The sequence below is a fragment of the Triturus cristatus genome, chromosome 4_2 (assembly GCF_964204655.1).
Source record: "Triturus cristatus chromosome 4_2, aTriCri1.1, whole genome shotgun sequence".
Classification (NCBI taxonomy): Eukaryota; Metazoa; Chordata; class Amphibia; order Caudata; family Salamandridae; genus Triturus; species Triturus cristatus.
In genome coordinates, this window is record NC_140586.1 from 34,449,698 (window position 1) to 34,464,931 (window position 15,234).

The 15,234-nt window shown below is 46.8% G+C and overlaps 1 protein-coding gene across 3 annotated transcripts in view; it reads left to right on the plus strand.

Moving 5' to 3' along the window:
- LOC146832875 (E3 ubiquitin-protein ligase DTX3L-like) overlaps positions 1-15,234 on the plus strand; it is a 570,028-nt gene that overhangs the window by 484,000 nt on the left and 70,794 nt on the right. For all 3 annotated transcript variants that reach the window (XM_085600299.1, XM_085600298.1, XM_085600297.1), the window contains exon 8: positions 5,860-6,071. In XM_085600299.1, coding sequence (XP_085456425.1) covers positions 5,860-6,071 — 212 coding nt within the window. The remainder of the gene's footprint in view (positions 1-5,859; positions 6,072-15,234) is intronic.

A 15,234-nucleotide genomic window follows, 5' to 3' on the forward strand; every position in this document is an offset into this window, starting at 1 on the left:
ACCTTTGTCAAGAAGGCTTCCGAGAACGTCATTGGTAACATGGACGCCAGATAATTTACCAGTGGTGTCACCATCATTTTTAGGGTTTCCACCCTACCCCACCATGAAAGGAATTTTGGAGACCATCCTTCCAATAATTTAGAAATTTTCTTCAGAATCAAGGTTTCGTTCACCCCTAACGTTGTGACTAGATCTTTCTCAAATTCCAGTCCCAAGTATTTAAAGCAGCCTGGCTGCCACGTCAATCCTGAGTCCCCCATGATCTCCTTATTACCAAAATTATTCAACAATTTCACCTCTGTTTTATCTTTATTTAGCTTGTATCCTGATACCTTGGAGAAATCGTCAATGGTAGAAAGAAGAGCCGGTATAGCCTCTTCCGCCCTTTCCGAAACTATTAAGACATCATCCGCATATGCCGTCAACTTTATTGTACAATCTTCAAATGGGATACCAGCAATACCATCGTTATTTCTCAATCGATAGAGAAAGGGTTCAATGGCCAATAGGAACAGTGATGGCGAGAGAGGACAACCCTGTCTGGTGCCTTGGTGTAAATTAAACGAGGAGGAAAATGATCCGCCAGCCCTAACTCTCGCCGAGGGACAAGAGTACAAAGACATCACCATCTTTGTAAAAGTTTGACCCAGGTTGAATTTATTTAGGACTGCCTGCAGATAGTTCCAATCCACCCTATCGAACGCCTTCTCTGCATCAAGCGTGATAGCAACCGTGGGTGTAGGTAACAATCTTGCCCTTTCGAGGACATGCGCCAATATTCTGGTATTGTCGCTTGACAATCTATGCTTTAAAAATCCCGCCTGTGAGGCGTGTATCAATTTGGGTAGGACCTTTTGAAGCCGATTGGCCAAAATCATGGCTAGAAGTTTACAGTCGAGATTAATGAGGGAGATAGGCCTATAATTCTTTGGCAGCGCCGGATCTTTCCCTTCTTTCGGTAGTACTGCAATGATGGCTTCCGATAACGTTCCCCTCACCTCCCCCACTTCACTGATTTCTTGGAATAGATGTAGAAGTGGTTGTGATAGAAGTGCGGAAAAACTCTTGTAAAATCTAGCGGTGAACCCATCTGGACCGGGTGCCTTACCGCGTTTTAGCGCTTTAATGACTTTCTCTACTTCCTGAAGAGTAATGGGTTCGTTAAGGCCATCACGATCTACATTGGACAGGGATGGGAGTTTGCAGTCCTCCAAGTAACCTTCTATTTTGGAATCAACTACCTCCTTATTCTTGGCATAAAGTTGCTCATAAAATTGCTTGAATACTTCCGCTATCTCCACTGGGTCAGAGTGTGCCGCACCCCCTTGGTCTTTGATGGAAATTATCGTATTCTTTTGGACTTTAAACTTGAGGTATGCCGCTAGGCTTTTCCCTGCCTTGTTTGACGCACAGAGTTTGAATTGTTTCCTCTTAGTCAACCAAGTCCCTGCTCTCTCACTGACTATTTTGTTATATTCATACTTTTTATTAGCTAGTTTATTCAATGTGTCCTCTTTCCTATCTGACAGGTGCTTCTTTTCCAATGCTGCAATTTCTCTTTCCAAGACCTCCAGAGCTTTATTGTGTTCCTTATTGATAACAGATTTTATTTTAATAACTACTCCCCTTATTGTACTCTTTAGCGCCTCCCACCGAATCAGATCCGAAGTGTCCCCCCTACCATTATGCTCTAGGTAGTCACCAATCGCGGTCTCTATCTCCACCCTATATTGTTCTTTATCAAGGACCTCCTCATTAAACCTCCAGATTGATTGTCTGACAGAAGATTTAACATTGGAAATGGACAAGGAGATACATGAGTGGTCGGATAAGACCTTTGGCTCTATAGATGTTTCCTCCATTCTGGGAATGCCATTCTTTGTTATAAATAGATAATCTATCCTGGAGAATGAGTCGTGTGGTGGAGAGTAAAAGGTATAATCCCTTCCATCAGGGTTCTGTAACCTCCATGTATCTACCAGTTGGAATCGAGTGCACAGATTAGTGAAGGCCTTATGAGATTTATTACTACGAAAGGAGCATCTAGAGTCCCTGTCCAACACCGGGTCAAATGGGAGATTAAAGTCCCCTGCCATAATGTGAATGGCTGAATCCGGGATATTCTCTAGTTGTTTAGCCAGATCAGACCAGAACGTTAGATCACAGGTATTAGGGGCATAAACATTTGTCACATAAAATTCAGTGTCGTCCTTCGACAGCTTGGTCGTAACCCACCGCCCTTTTGAGTCCGACTCAAAGGAGAGTAAATCCACATTAGACTTTTTCGCGATCAATGTCAGGACCCCATTTTTCTTCCCTATCGCCTCCGACCCTGCGACCTCAACAAAGAATTTATTCCTAAGGGTATGAAATTGTGAGGCCTCAAGCTTAGTTTCCTGCAGCATCACAATGTCACCCTTTTGCCTACGTAAATATTCTAGAATCTTTTGGCGCTTGACTGGCTGGTTCAGGCCCTTGACATTGAAAGAGAGCAATTTCAAGTTATTCACTCTCGTCACGCCTATAGAAGTATCAATAGCAGATAATGACATAACTATTCAAGGCCAACATGGTGGATTGGAAACAGCCTGTACATTCTGCAAGGGCAACAACAGGGGAACAATCCTAGGTCAGGAGTGCATAGCGATTGGACATACGCATTATCAGGATCGTGACAACCACCCCAACGTTGATGCTGGCAATATGGAGAGACTGATTCTGGGGTACATTGGGAAATGACATAGGCATAGGTAGGATCGTGATAGTGTAATCGACATAGGCATTGGCAATAAAATGGACCTGGCGCGTGCTGGAACATGACGTAGATGGTAACATAAACAATAACATAAATACAAAATAACACAAAAAAGAAATACACATCCCCCCCACTCTCCCTCTCCCATCCTCCCACCTCCCCCTCACCCACCCAAACACCCTCTCCCACCCCTCCACCCCGATTTAAACTAGTAGGCATGGTGACACGGAAAGACTAGTGTTCCTCCCATGGTCACAAATCGTATTCGTGCAGGCAATCCGGAGATTGACCCAACCTCCAAACAACACAATTAAGTAACCGAGCCTATTTAGGCAACACTGAATCCTGAGTTATCAGTAACCATTTAACAGTAGTAATCTGCAACACCCATTTTCCCTGACCTTAACCCATACTAACAAAAGGCACCTTCGGGCAGAACACTGAGCAAGTAATAGATATATACAGCGAGTCATGGCTAGTAACCAACACTCGAACAGAGCACAAGTCATCCTAGAGCATAAAAGAGAAGATTCCCCCCCTCTCTATTCCTTGGATATACTCCTCCACTACAACAGAACATCACTAGACCAACATATCAGAGACCAGCATTATATAGCCCCATATGACCAGTGGAATGATAGACTGCTATGGATTCAGGGAGTTCTACTTAGATGATGGAGTGGAAGCCACCGTTGACGTGTCCATACGTAGCTCATCACCTCCCTCCATACATTGCCTGAGTTTCACCGGGTCCGTGAAAACCTGCGGGGATCCTTTGATAAAGACGCGGAACTTTGCTGGACCTACAAAACCAAACTGGTAACCCAGCGACTTCAACTGTGGTCGCAAAGCAAGAAAAGCCTTCCTCGTGTCAACAGTTTCCTTACTGTAGTCCTGTGATATAAACACCTTATTAGATTTCCAGAGCACATGGTTATTTTTGCGTACAAATGATAGAATCTGTTCCACATGCTGGTATCGCAATGGTTTGCAAACAATTGGTCGCGGCCCTCTCTGACCCGGCAAGATCCTGCCTGGAACTCTATGCGCTCTGTCAAATTCCAATGGGTGATGGAAGCTAAGATTAGTTGCCTGCGAGAACCATGTTTCTAGAAATGAGACACAGGACCCATACGTTTCTTCTGACCCTTCCGGAATCCCAAAAATGCGTAGGTTCCCCCTCCGATTTCTGTCTTCCAATTCCGACAGCTTCCGTGACATTTGCTCAGTGGAAATATGTAGTTGTTTCAACGAGCTACATGTTTTGGATTCCATATCCTCAAGACGGCTGATTCTCGATTCCGACTCCGTCAATCTGGCATTGGTGTCCCTAATATCTTTGCGAATTGCTACGATTTCTTCTTTTGTAGATTTCGCAATCTCTCTGACCTCTTCTAATCTATTTAATATTATGTCCATCGTGTCCGTTACATCCTTATTACCCTTGACCGGTGAGATCGGACTGGGTGGTTCTGCCTTGAGTCTTTTTAGATTCTTGGTGTCTTTGTTTGCTTCTTTGTCCCCCATCTTGGAAACGCACTTAGAGGCTATCAGGCACAATTACAAATCTCAAAGACAGTCACCCCGGCTAGGGTACCTCAATGTTGTCACAGCTCCAGGTCAGACTCACTATTGTTTAGCTGACTTCTTCTTTCATGCGTTACTCAGTCATCAGCTACACTGTTGGTGTATATGTAATGTAATCAGGAAGCCCCCAGCATCCTCAGTACTCACATCCTTCATTAGAGTTTAACATTTTTCTGTGCTTCTTAAATCTGCATACATCTTCCAATCCTCTTTCCACCGTCTCATTCAGGTTCATTGCCTTCGTTAGGGACCTTAAGCTTCATTGTGATCATTTATGGCCATTCACACCACTCCAACGCGGCTGACTTGCTTCCTTGTGCACTTCTTATGCACTTGCGCTTCTATGCACTCGTATGCGTTACGCGCAACCTTACTTCCTCCATCGAGGTCGCCGCAATTCAACTAACCAGTTTTCATCCAGTTCGCATCCAAATTGCATCTGTGGCCCCCAGTGACCTCGTTCGAGCACAATATTCCATCTGCTTTCAGGAATTCGCTGGTGCTCCGGGGAACTCAGCCGTCTTCGCCGCCGCCATTTTGTGTTTATCCGAGCCTCAGTCCATCAATAATTCACTGCTGACCCAGCCCATGGCGGTGAGAGCCACATCTCCAGAAGTGTTCCCCGTTCGTGTGTATGTACGCCAGCCTCGATCCAGCAGCGTGTCCCCCACTGACCTTCCTCATACAACCGTCGAGTCGCTCACCGAGACCGGGACTCAGGGACTCCCATCGCCGCCATCTTGCGCGTCCGCGTTGTCTCTCCTGACGGGGAACTCCACCGCGGCCCAACCTGGAAGTGTCCTCATACGCGTATTACCTCATGTGTATCTCCCGTCCTTCCACGGCGGACCTTACTCGTTGCAGCGATATCTTTAACGTTAGCCTCCGCTTTCCGATCGACAGGGTCTCACGTCCACATGTCTCGCTCTGCAGCCGCCTCCAGGGGATTCAGCGATAACTCTCCAACGCGACTGCCCAGGCGTCTCAAATTCGGACCAGAGTCGGGCACCGCACTCCGATCGCCATATCAGTCGTTTTCCGCTCGCATGACTCGCATTTGACTCCGTCAGCTGCTTCGGATTACACGACCACGGGAGGAGCAGTGCGCTAAGCCGCCATCTTCCCCGGCGTCCAAACCACGCCCCCTTTATTTTATTTATTTAATGCATTTTTATATAGTGCGGACTTTACCCAAAGACTTCAGAGAGCTTCACAATAGAACCAGGTAGGTTACATGAGGAGAGTTTTACATATTTAAACGTTACAGATACAAACGAGAAAGAAGAAAAGGTAAAATAAAACAATAGACACAAAAAAATTAAGATGAAGATCGTACAGGCATAAATTACAAATTTACAATATTGAAAGAACTTTCTTGAGGGACATGAAAAGGGGTGTATTAGGTCATGTCCCTCAACATTGCGCTACGCCACTAATATCGAGATTCCTCGGTATCTTTTTATGGCATAGTGTGGCATTTACCCATTGTTATGAAATTTGTCTTTCATTCCTCACAGGATAACCACCCAAACCCTGGCCAGCTGTACACTGGCACAACCCGGACTGCCTACCTCCCCGATAACCCTGAGGGCCGGAAGGTGTTGACGTTGCTGTATCGAGCATTCAAACAGAAGTTAACGTTTACAATTGGAGAGTCGCGGACCACAGGGGAGAAAAACACTGTGACCTGGAATGACATCCACCACAAGACCAGCACTCATTCTCCACCGTGAGTGTCCTTAAATCACATCTACTTTGGCTCAGTAAGATTGTAAATGTTGATTATTACGTCCACACGTGGAGGGGTACCATGCCGGAACTCGTTTCTTCCTTTGTGTGTTATTATGAAGGAAATACAAAATAAACGTCCGTTTTGCTCCGCACACTTTGCACCCTGTGCACCGGTGGTAAAGTGCTATGTTGTCTTCGCATGGCTCCGGTTGCTGAAGGCTCTTCTGCCATGAATTGCCCTCGTATTTTTTCTTTAACTTTCCATTTCCTGTTAGAATTGAGGTAAAAAGGCAGAATACTCAAGTCATCATGTAGAGGGATCGGGGATCTTTTTTCGGCGCAGCTTCCGTACTCTAAGGCATATTATCAAGAAAAGGCGTTAACATTATCGCCGCTTTAGCGGCAGAAAATGCGGAAAAATGGATATAATGGGCTTGATAATATGCCCATGAGAATTCCCATAGAAGCCCATGTTCTGGTGTCAACATGGGCTTCTATTGGAATTCTCTGCGGCATATTATCAAGCCCATTATCGCCGCTTTAGCGGCAGTTTTCTGCCGCTAAAGCGGCGATAATTTTAACGCCGTGCTTGATAATATGCCCCTCTATTCCTTCTGCAAAATGACTCACTGTCAGGCATCGATTCATATCTCTCCCACCAAGTTAACAGCTTACCTGTGGAAATAGTGAATGTTACTTACCATGGTAACTACAACAGGCTTAGTCACTGAGTCTGTGTTTTCTGAGCACCAGTTGAATCGGCCAATCTCTTACCTGCAGTAATGTCAGACTCTGCTTCTGAGGATGAAAGAACTTTGCATAATTTTGCATAATGTGATGTAAAAATCAAGCTTCAGTGTTTTTTACCTTTATTTAAATATGCCCAAGGCTGTTAGTCTCACTTTAGGAACTCTATCCATGATTATCCAGATGTTACGTTCTTTTGGCATTGGAAGCAGGCTTTGAAATAAGGTAAGCAAAACTATGACCTTTCAGGACTACAATAAGACCAGACAAAAGGGGAAGGTGTTTGTAGGAAAGTAGGATCTGCTTTCATGATCAGCCCCACTTTTTGCTGGTGTCTTTATGTTTTACTGACTAGTCTAACTGGGATCCTGCTAATCAGGACCCCAGTCTCTGCGCTTCTTCCCTAAATTGGACATGGTGAGTACTTAGGTACACTCCAGGTTGGCTACTGGTGTACCCTTATAAGTCCCTAGTATATGGTACTAAGGTACCCAGGTATAGGTACACCAGGGGTCTCCCATGGGCTGAAGCATGTATTATGCCACACACGGGGACCACTCAAATTGAGACTACAGGCCTGCATTGCAGCCTGTGTGACCTGGTGCTAGCACCACTTACGACGGATATAAGTTTCCTTATATTTGATGTCACTACACTTGAAACCTATAACCCTTAAGGTAGGCCTTTCAATCCCGAAGGCAGGGCGCTCAGTTCTAAGTGTGAGGGTGCCCCTGCATGAGCAGGACACCCCTACGACCCTCGAAGTCCATTCTCTCAGGCTGTAAGTGCATCAGCCATTACGATACATAGAGTGGCCATGTGTCATTACACGATGGCTATCTCTAAACTAGCTGTAACAAACCCTGTTGTGTTTGGTATCAAACATTATGGAACTGTAAACAGTGTGTGAGGTATGATTCAATGCACTGTAAAGCTCCTCCGGGAGCCCTCAGTCCCGGTACCAGTCTTCTAGACCCAGACAGCAAACTATGGCTGCTGCCGACCAGAACACGTTTCTGCCCTCTTGCTGCTGAGCCAAGCTTGAGCAGGGAAAGGCAGGGCAATAGGTTTCCTGTCACAGAGAGGTGTGACCACCCCCCAGGCAGGACTTAGCGTATTGGGACAAGGTGAGGGCGCTTGCCAGCGCTACTAGACTGCTTTGAAGGGCACATTTGGTGCCCTCCTTGCATACTCCAGTTGAATCCAGTTCAGGGAGCCATTGGTTCTGGTTCTGGTGCAAAACTCGACAAAGGACATGGGAGTATCTCCTGCTGCCAAGATATTCGCCTACACCACATCCTTTGCACTGTGGGCCTTCATCCTTTGGTGAGCTTCTCAAGGCCCTCTTGCGACTCCTGTGCCTCCATCCTGTGGGTCCTCTTGAGGGTCCTCTTTGGCTCAGTGGGCTCCCCTGCTTGCTCAGGGCCTGCTCTCACTTACCTGCTTGTGGTGAGCCACTTGGACCTTACTGGTCACGACACTGCACCTTTTTCGATGACTATGTTATTTGCCACTGCCAAGGCTTGTTGGTGGCCGTGCTAGACTTTTGACATCCAACATGGGACAGCTTGTGAATGGCTCCTGGTCTTCCTCTGTGCTGCCTGGGCCATACAGCTGCAACTTCAAGGGCACTGTCAACTCTCCTGCATCCCTGATATCTGTGGGCATTCATCTTCTGTGCCTCCTGGTAACTCCTGAGTGGCATAGACTTTGTCCCCTCTGCTGCTTGCAGGTACCTCTCATCTTGAATCCACCTTTGGGTGCCACCGGACACTTTCACCTTCTTCACCAGTGGCATCTATTCTGAAGTCCTCTATTGTGGTCTATGGTGGTTTCCAACGTCACTTCGCACCTATGCACCCGGATTCCCTGGCATAGGTATCCTGGTTCCTGGGGCATCCACGGGTGGGGTGACTCTTCAACCTTCGATCTTCCATGGGGTTTCTTCAGGGTCCGCTGGTAAGGGTCTTTCTTTAAAATTGCAAGTTCCCACTCTGCACACGACCTCCGTGGGGTTCCTAGATACTCACTTTGGGGGGTTCTTTGGGTCCTCAGCTCTTCTACGTCTACTGGTTCCAATCTTGACTTGAGTCATGGTTCGCATTTCACTATTTTAGTACATGGTTTGGTCTCCCCTTGGAGACCACTGTGTATTAGTGCTGTTTAAGTATTCTACTGACAAAGTATTGTGTGTATTGTGTTTATATCATGGGGTAGGAGATATTGCAATGTGTTAGTGAGTGTTAATATTAAATACATATCTTTATAACTACACTGTGTGATTCTTTTTCATTTAACCTATACCATAAGATTAAGTACTTGTAAAACAAGCTGCTTTACTCTCCTTCTGTACTAAGCCTGAAGGCTGCTCTCCATAGCTACCACTTAGATTGCTTTATAAGGTTGTCTAAGACCACTAAAATCACCATAAGGTTGTCTGGATTAGTGCAGGGTGCTACACTTACATAAGTGAGCACCATATACTAAGCTAGCCTCATGCAGTATTTTTCAGCCTGTGGGAACAAACTATAGCTTCCAATGTCTCTTCACTCTCTTATTTACCTAATTGTAGAGATAAATTAGCTGTATTGGTGTTCTCTTATTGGACTGTATTACTGCCACATAAGCCTTACAGCACGAGCCCTGCTGCAGACCAGAAGGCTGATGACCTGCTGCTGGGGACGGGGAATCCCCAAAATATAGGACATATATATTATAATTAACAATTTGTTCTCTCATTTGGGGCCCGCTTAAGTTTTTCTTCTTTACCACAATTACTTAGCACACTGGACTTTGTACACTGGGACATCGTGTGGAGCAACATTCGCCGAGCAGAGAAGGGATTGGCAAAGTGTTGAACCTAGTGATGCAGTCAATATGTATAGGGCCTATGGAGAGGGCGGGCGAGAATGTAAAATGTGTACTGTGCATGCTATCTTACCTGGCCTATTGTGGAGATGTGGCAGCCTGTAAGCCATGAATATGTATGACCTATACGTGTATTCTTTTCCTGTGCTATTGTTGTAAAACTTCTATCATAAAAAAAGAAATTAAAAAGAGGGACATCTAGTGGTAGTCATCCATCCTGAATAGGGCAGAGGGACTTCAATGTCCCCTCGTGGCCCTGAGGTGGGCGGGCCATCGTGTCCAGGCTTCCCTCTGGTGAAGATAGCGGAGGCTGCGCCCATGAAAACCCTGCAGATCACAAACCTCAAAATGGGTGTAGGGAACACCCTCTCATAAAAAATAATGGAGGCAGGTACTTAAAATAAAACCACATCATTAATTTAATCTATTAATAATAACATTTATTGTTACATTATATTTTCACTTTAAAATAGATTATTAAATATTTTATATTACAATTTTACATATGTACTATTTTTACATATATCTTTTAACATTAATGGATATGTATTTATATTTTTTTAACTTTCTTAAATAATTAAATTTAGCATTATTTCCTATGGGGTTTTATTCCTAAGACCCTACCTCCATTAGGCTATGGGAGGATATTTTTGTACCACTATTTGCCCATGACCAATGCTGGAGTAAGTTACTAGAAAAGTGCAATTTGTAAATAATGAAAAGTAGTCAACTTACTCATGTAACACAGATATTGGAGCATCTTTTAGACTGGAGTGATGAAAACCAATTTCTTTCAAATCTGCAGGCAGGTGTCAGATCCAAAACTGGTGCTATTGACCAGGTTTTACAATTTCTGCTGGTCAAATGGAAAATAGTGGATATAGGGAGTGGAAACCTTTTTGTGGCATTCATCGATCTTCAGGCTGCATTTGGGAATCGACTCAGGCTATCCCAGCTGACCAAGGTGTGCGTAAAGGTTGCATCCTAGTACTGACACTTTTTCTTTTATATTTCAAATACTGTGTAAGTTACCTGCGGAACGGTGTCAACGACTCCCCCTCCCTGGCGGGACATAAAATCCCAGCACTCTTCTTTGCTGATGACACCCTTTTGTTGGTCAAAGTTAGGAAGGGGCTACAAAACTTGATTGATAGTTTCAACCAGTTCTGTTTGGAGCATGGACTTGAAATTAATACCACTAAAAGTAAGCCGATTGCCTAAGAGAGGTAGGGAGATGGGTGGTATCAGCATAGGAAAGGAACCATTAGAAAGAGTTGGGGAGTTCGATTACTCAGGAATTCGGACAGCAGAATCCAGCTTATGGCATTGTTTTTTTCCGCTATCGGGCTCGGATGTAATCTTCGCGCTCCGGTTCCGAACAGCTTCCAATTCGACGATCGACGCGCAATCCTCACCCCAATTCGCGGTATTGTTTCGATCACGATCTCCCCACTCGACACGCCTCTCATCGCCAAGACCTTCGGTTCCAGTCGTCGACGGCGGCCTTCGGGCCTACCCAAGCTCCGGTCCTGGCTAATGGAAAGGACTCCATTTAAAAAGTCCCCTCGATTTGGGTCCAAATTCCCCCACACCGATCTCCACGAGGTATGCAATCTCTGCCTCTCCCCTGAACACGAGGCTCGAGACTGTCCGGCGTGTAAATCCTTCCGGTCCAAGAAAACTATTCGGAACTGAAGAGCCAGAAGAACCATGGCACACTCCTCGACGGCGATCCCAGACGACATCTTCGGGGAGGGCGTCGACGCTCCAGAACAACACATCGACGAGGGACTCGTCAGCGCCTCCGATGCCGACGATTCAGATGTGGAGGACATCACTCCGGCACAGAGGGTCGTGAGTACTAATCTACCCCCACCCACACCCACACCCTCACCGGCACCAAAAAAGGCTTTGGTCACGCCTTCGGGCCTAAGCAAGACCAAAGACACTGCTTCCCACACCGCACCTTCGGGACCGGTAAAGAAGCCAATTAAGCCTTCGGGCAGCTCGGGCTCGAGCCAGCCCACCGTCGGAGCCGATAAACACTCTTCGGCACCGAAAAAGAAACTGGCCTCCATCTCGACACCGAACCCTACACCGAAACACTCGGGGTCGAGACCCAGCTCCTCGGCACCGACAAAAGCACACAAGGCCACCAGCACCGACACTTCGAAGCCGAAATCCATCTCGGTGCCTACTAAACAATCGGAGCTTTTCAAGCATGGTTCCAAACAACGAACCAACACCGATAAACCTAAGAAACCAACAGCCCCGACGCCTTTGGCGCCGACGGACCAACCAACCTCTCCAGAACTATTCGTACCGGATCCCTTACAAATAACACTAACTAAGGATCCCAAAACTGGACATTTGATGCTCTCTATCAAAAAGAGACAGTTAGAGAAACCTGCTCCGCCTCCACCTCCAAAAAGGAAGGACTCTGCTACCTCCCCTTTCAGACTACCTTCCCCACCTCCACCACCTCCTCCACCTTCCGCATCTCCACCTCCTCCACCTTCTCCACCCCCACCTCATCATTCCCCGACCCCATCCCCGGATGATGATGATCAAGGGGATCGATTTGATGACATAGGGGATGTGCCCCAAGATACACCTACAGGGGACCCCAGACCCATGGGACGATTATAATATCCCTGATATCCCTAATGTCACACAAGACAATCTTTACCCTTCCAGACCTTCTCCACCAGAAGACTCTTTGGGGTTCAACCATTTACTGCAAAGGGTGGCACACTACCACGGGGTAGATTTACATACCGACCCAGTGGAGGAGGATTTCCTCCTAGATACATTTGACACCACACATAGGACCACCTCTATATTGCCTATGCTTAAAGGTGTTATAAAACATGCGCCGAGATCTTTAAGGACCCAGTCAGGGCCAGGGTCATTAACCCGCGCATTGAAAAGAAATATAAAGCCGCCCCAACAGATCCCTCCTACATCAGAGGGCCTGTGCCACTAGATTCCCTGGTAGTATCCACAGCATGGAAAAGGGCGAACTCCCAGGCGTCAGGCGACGCACCACCCCCTGACAAAGAGTCTAAACTCTTGGACGCATCAGGCAAGCGTACTGCATCTCAAGCGGCCAATATATGGCGTATCGCCAATACACAAGCACTACTAGCGAGATATGACAGGGCCCATTATGACGAGTTAGAAGCCATAATGCACCATCTCCCTGATGAATACAAAGCTGGGGCCAATGATCTAATTCAGGAGGGCAAAACAATTACTAATACCTCCATACGTTGTGCCTTAGATGCAGCAGACACAGCCTCTAGGGCCATCAATACTAGTGTCCTCCTCCGTCGCCATGCCTGGCTAAGGATATCCGGTTTTAAACCGGAGGTACCAGCCTCCATCCTCAACCATCCCTTTGACCAAGAACATTTGTTTGGCCCAAAAGTGGATGACGCCCTAGAGAAAATGAAAAAGGACACTGACACGGCAAAATCCATGGGAGCCTTACAATCTCACCCTCCCAGACGCTCCTTTCGCCGCTCTTCCTTTCGGAGCACATCCAGAGGCTACTCCTCAGACACAGCTTCCACTTCATACAAATCCCCTACTCAGTCCACCTTTACAAGGGGTTACCAAAGAGGCGGCTACAGGGGCAACAATAACAAAGGCAGAGGCAAAACAAACACCGCCCGCTCTGCCACCGCGCCTACCCAATGACTTCCCTCCACTTCCCCCAGACCATTCCACTCCGGTCGGGGGCAGACGCCAACATTTCCTTCTGGTCTGGACTACCATCACCTCAGACAAATGGGTAACACAATTAATTCGGTTAGGCTACTGCCTAGAACTAATATCTACCCCCCCAAACATCCCACCCAGACAACGCCCAATGTCACCAGAACATCTACTGCTACTCAGCAGGAGGTAATCTCCCTCCTAGACAAAAAGGCAATAGAACACGTTCCTACCAACCAACAAAATATGGGGGTCTACTCCCTATATTTTCTCATACCAAAAAGGGACGAGACTCTACGGCCCATCCTAGACCTTCGGCCCCTAAACAAATACATACACTCAGACCGTTTTCATATGGTGACGCTTCAGCAGGTACTTCCGCTGCTTTCCCAAAAAGACTTCCTCACGACTTTGGACCTAAAAGACGCTTATTTCCACATTCCAGTGCACAACGCTCACAGGAAGGACCTCAGATTTGTAGTGGACGGCCAACACTACCAATTCAAAGTGCTCCCGTTCGGAGTCACAACCGCACCACGAGTATTCACCAAGTGCCTAGCAGTGGTGGCAGCACATCTGCGAAGACAACACATTCATGTCTTCCCATACCTAGACGACTGGTCGATAAAAGCCAGTTCATACAATCAGTGTGTACAACACACACACACACCACGATCCAGCTACTTCACCAGCTAGGCTTCACGATAAACCACGAAAAGTCCCATCTACAACCATCCCACATAAAACAATATCTAGGTGCCAAAATAGACACCTCAAAAGCGCTCGCCTACCCCAATCCTGCCAGGATTGCAAGCATTCAGGCTCTACGCGCAAAATTCATAGCACAACACTCTCTTCCAGCTCGGGTGTTCATGCAACTAATAGGGATGATGGCCTCTTGCATCTTCATAGTACCTCACGCAAGATGCGTACTCTCCAAGAGTGCTTAGCGCACCGATGGAACCAGGCCCAGGGTCAATTAACAGATCTGGTGTTGGTAGACGGTCGTACCCATCGCTCTCTGCAGTGGTGGACCACCACAAACCTTTCCAAAGGTCGACCGTTCCTGGACCCGGTTCCCCAGATAGTACTAACAACAGACGCATCGCTCTCCGCATCTCACCATGCAGGCAAATGGACACCTCAACAGAAGCTACTCCATATCAACCATCTGGAACTACTAGCAATCTTCCTAGCCCTAAAATCCTTTCAAACACAGATTTCAGGCAAGGCAGTCCTAATCCGCACAGACAACATGACAGCCATGTATTATATTAAAAAACAAGGCGGCACACACTCTCCACAGCTCTCTCAATTAGCACAGAGCATATGGAGATGGGCCATACCCCAGAAAATCTTTCTCCTAGCCCAACATGTCCCAGGAGTCCAAAACACTATGGCAGATCTACTCAGCAGACAAACACAACAACTCCACGAGTAGGAACTTCACCCGCAAGAACTTCACCCGTACTTTCAAATATGGGGGCATCCACAGATAGACCTCTTCGCCACCCACGAAAACATAAAAATGCCCAAGCTTCGCCGCCAGATACCCACACCCATTGTCCAAAGGCAATGCAATCTGGATGAACTGGTCAGGCAGATTTGCGTACGCTTTTCCGCCTCTCCCACTCATTCCACTAGTGGTGCGCAAACTACAACAGCACTCCCTCATACTAATATTAGTAGCTCCAACTTGGGCCAGACAACCGTGGTACACCACACTGCTGGAACTATCGGTAGTACCGCACCAAAAATTACACCTCTCTCCACACCTCTTAACCCAGAACCATGGAGAGATCAGACACCCGGACCCAGCTCAGCTC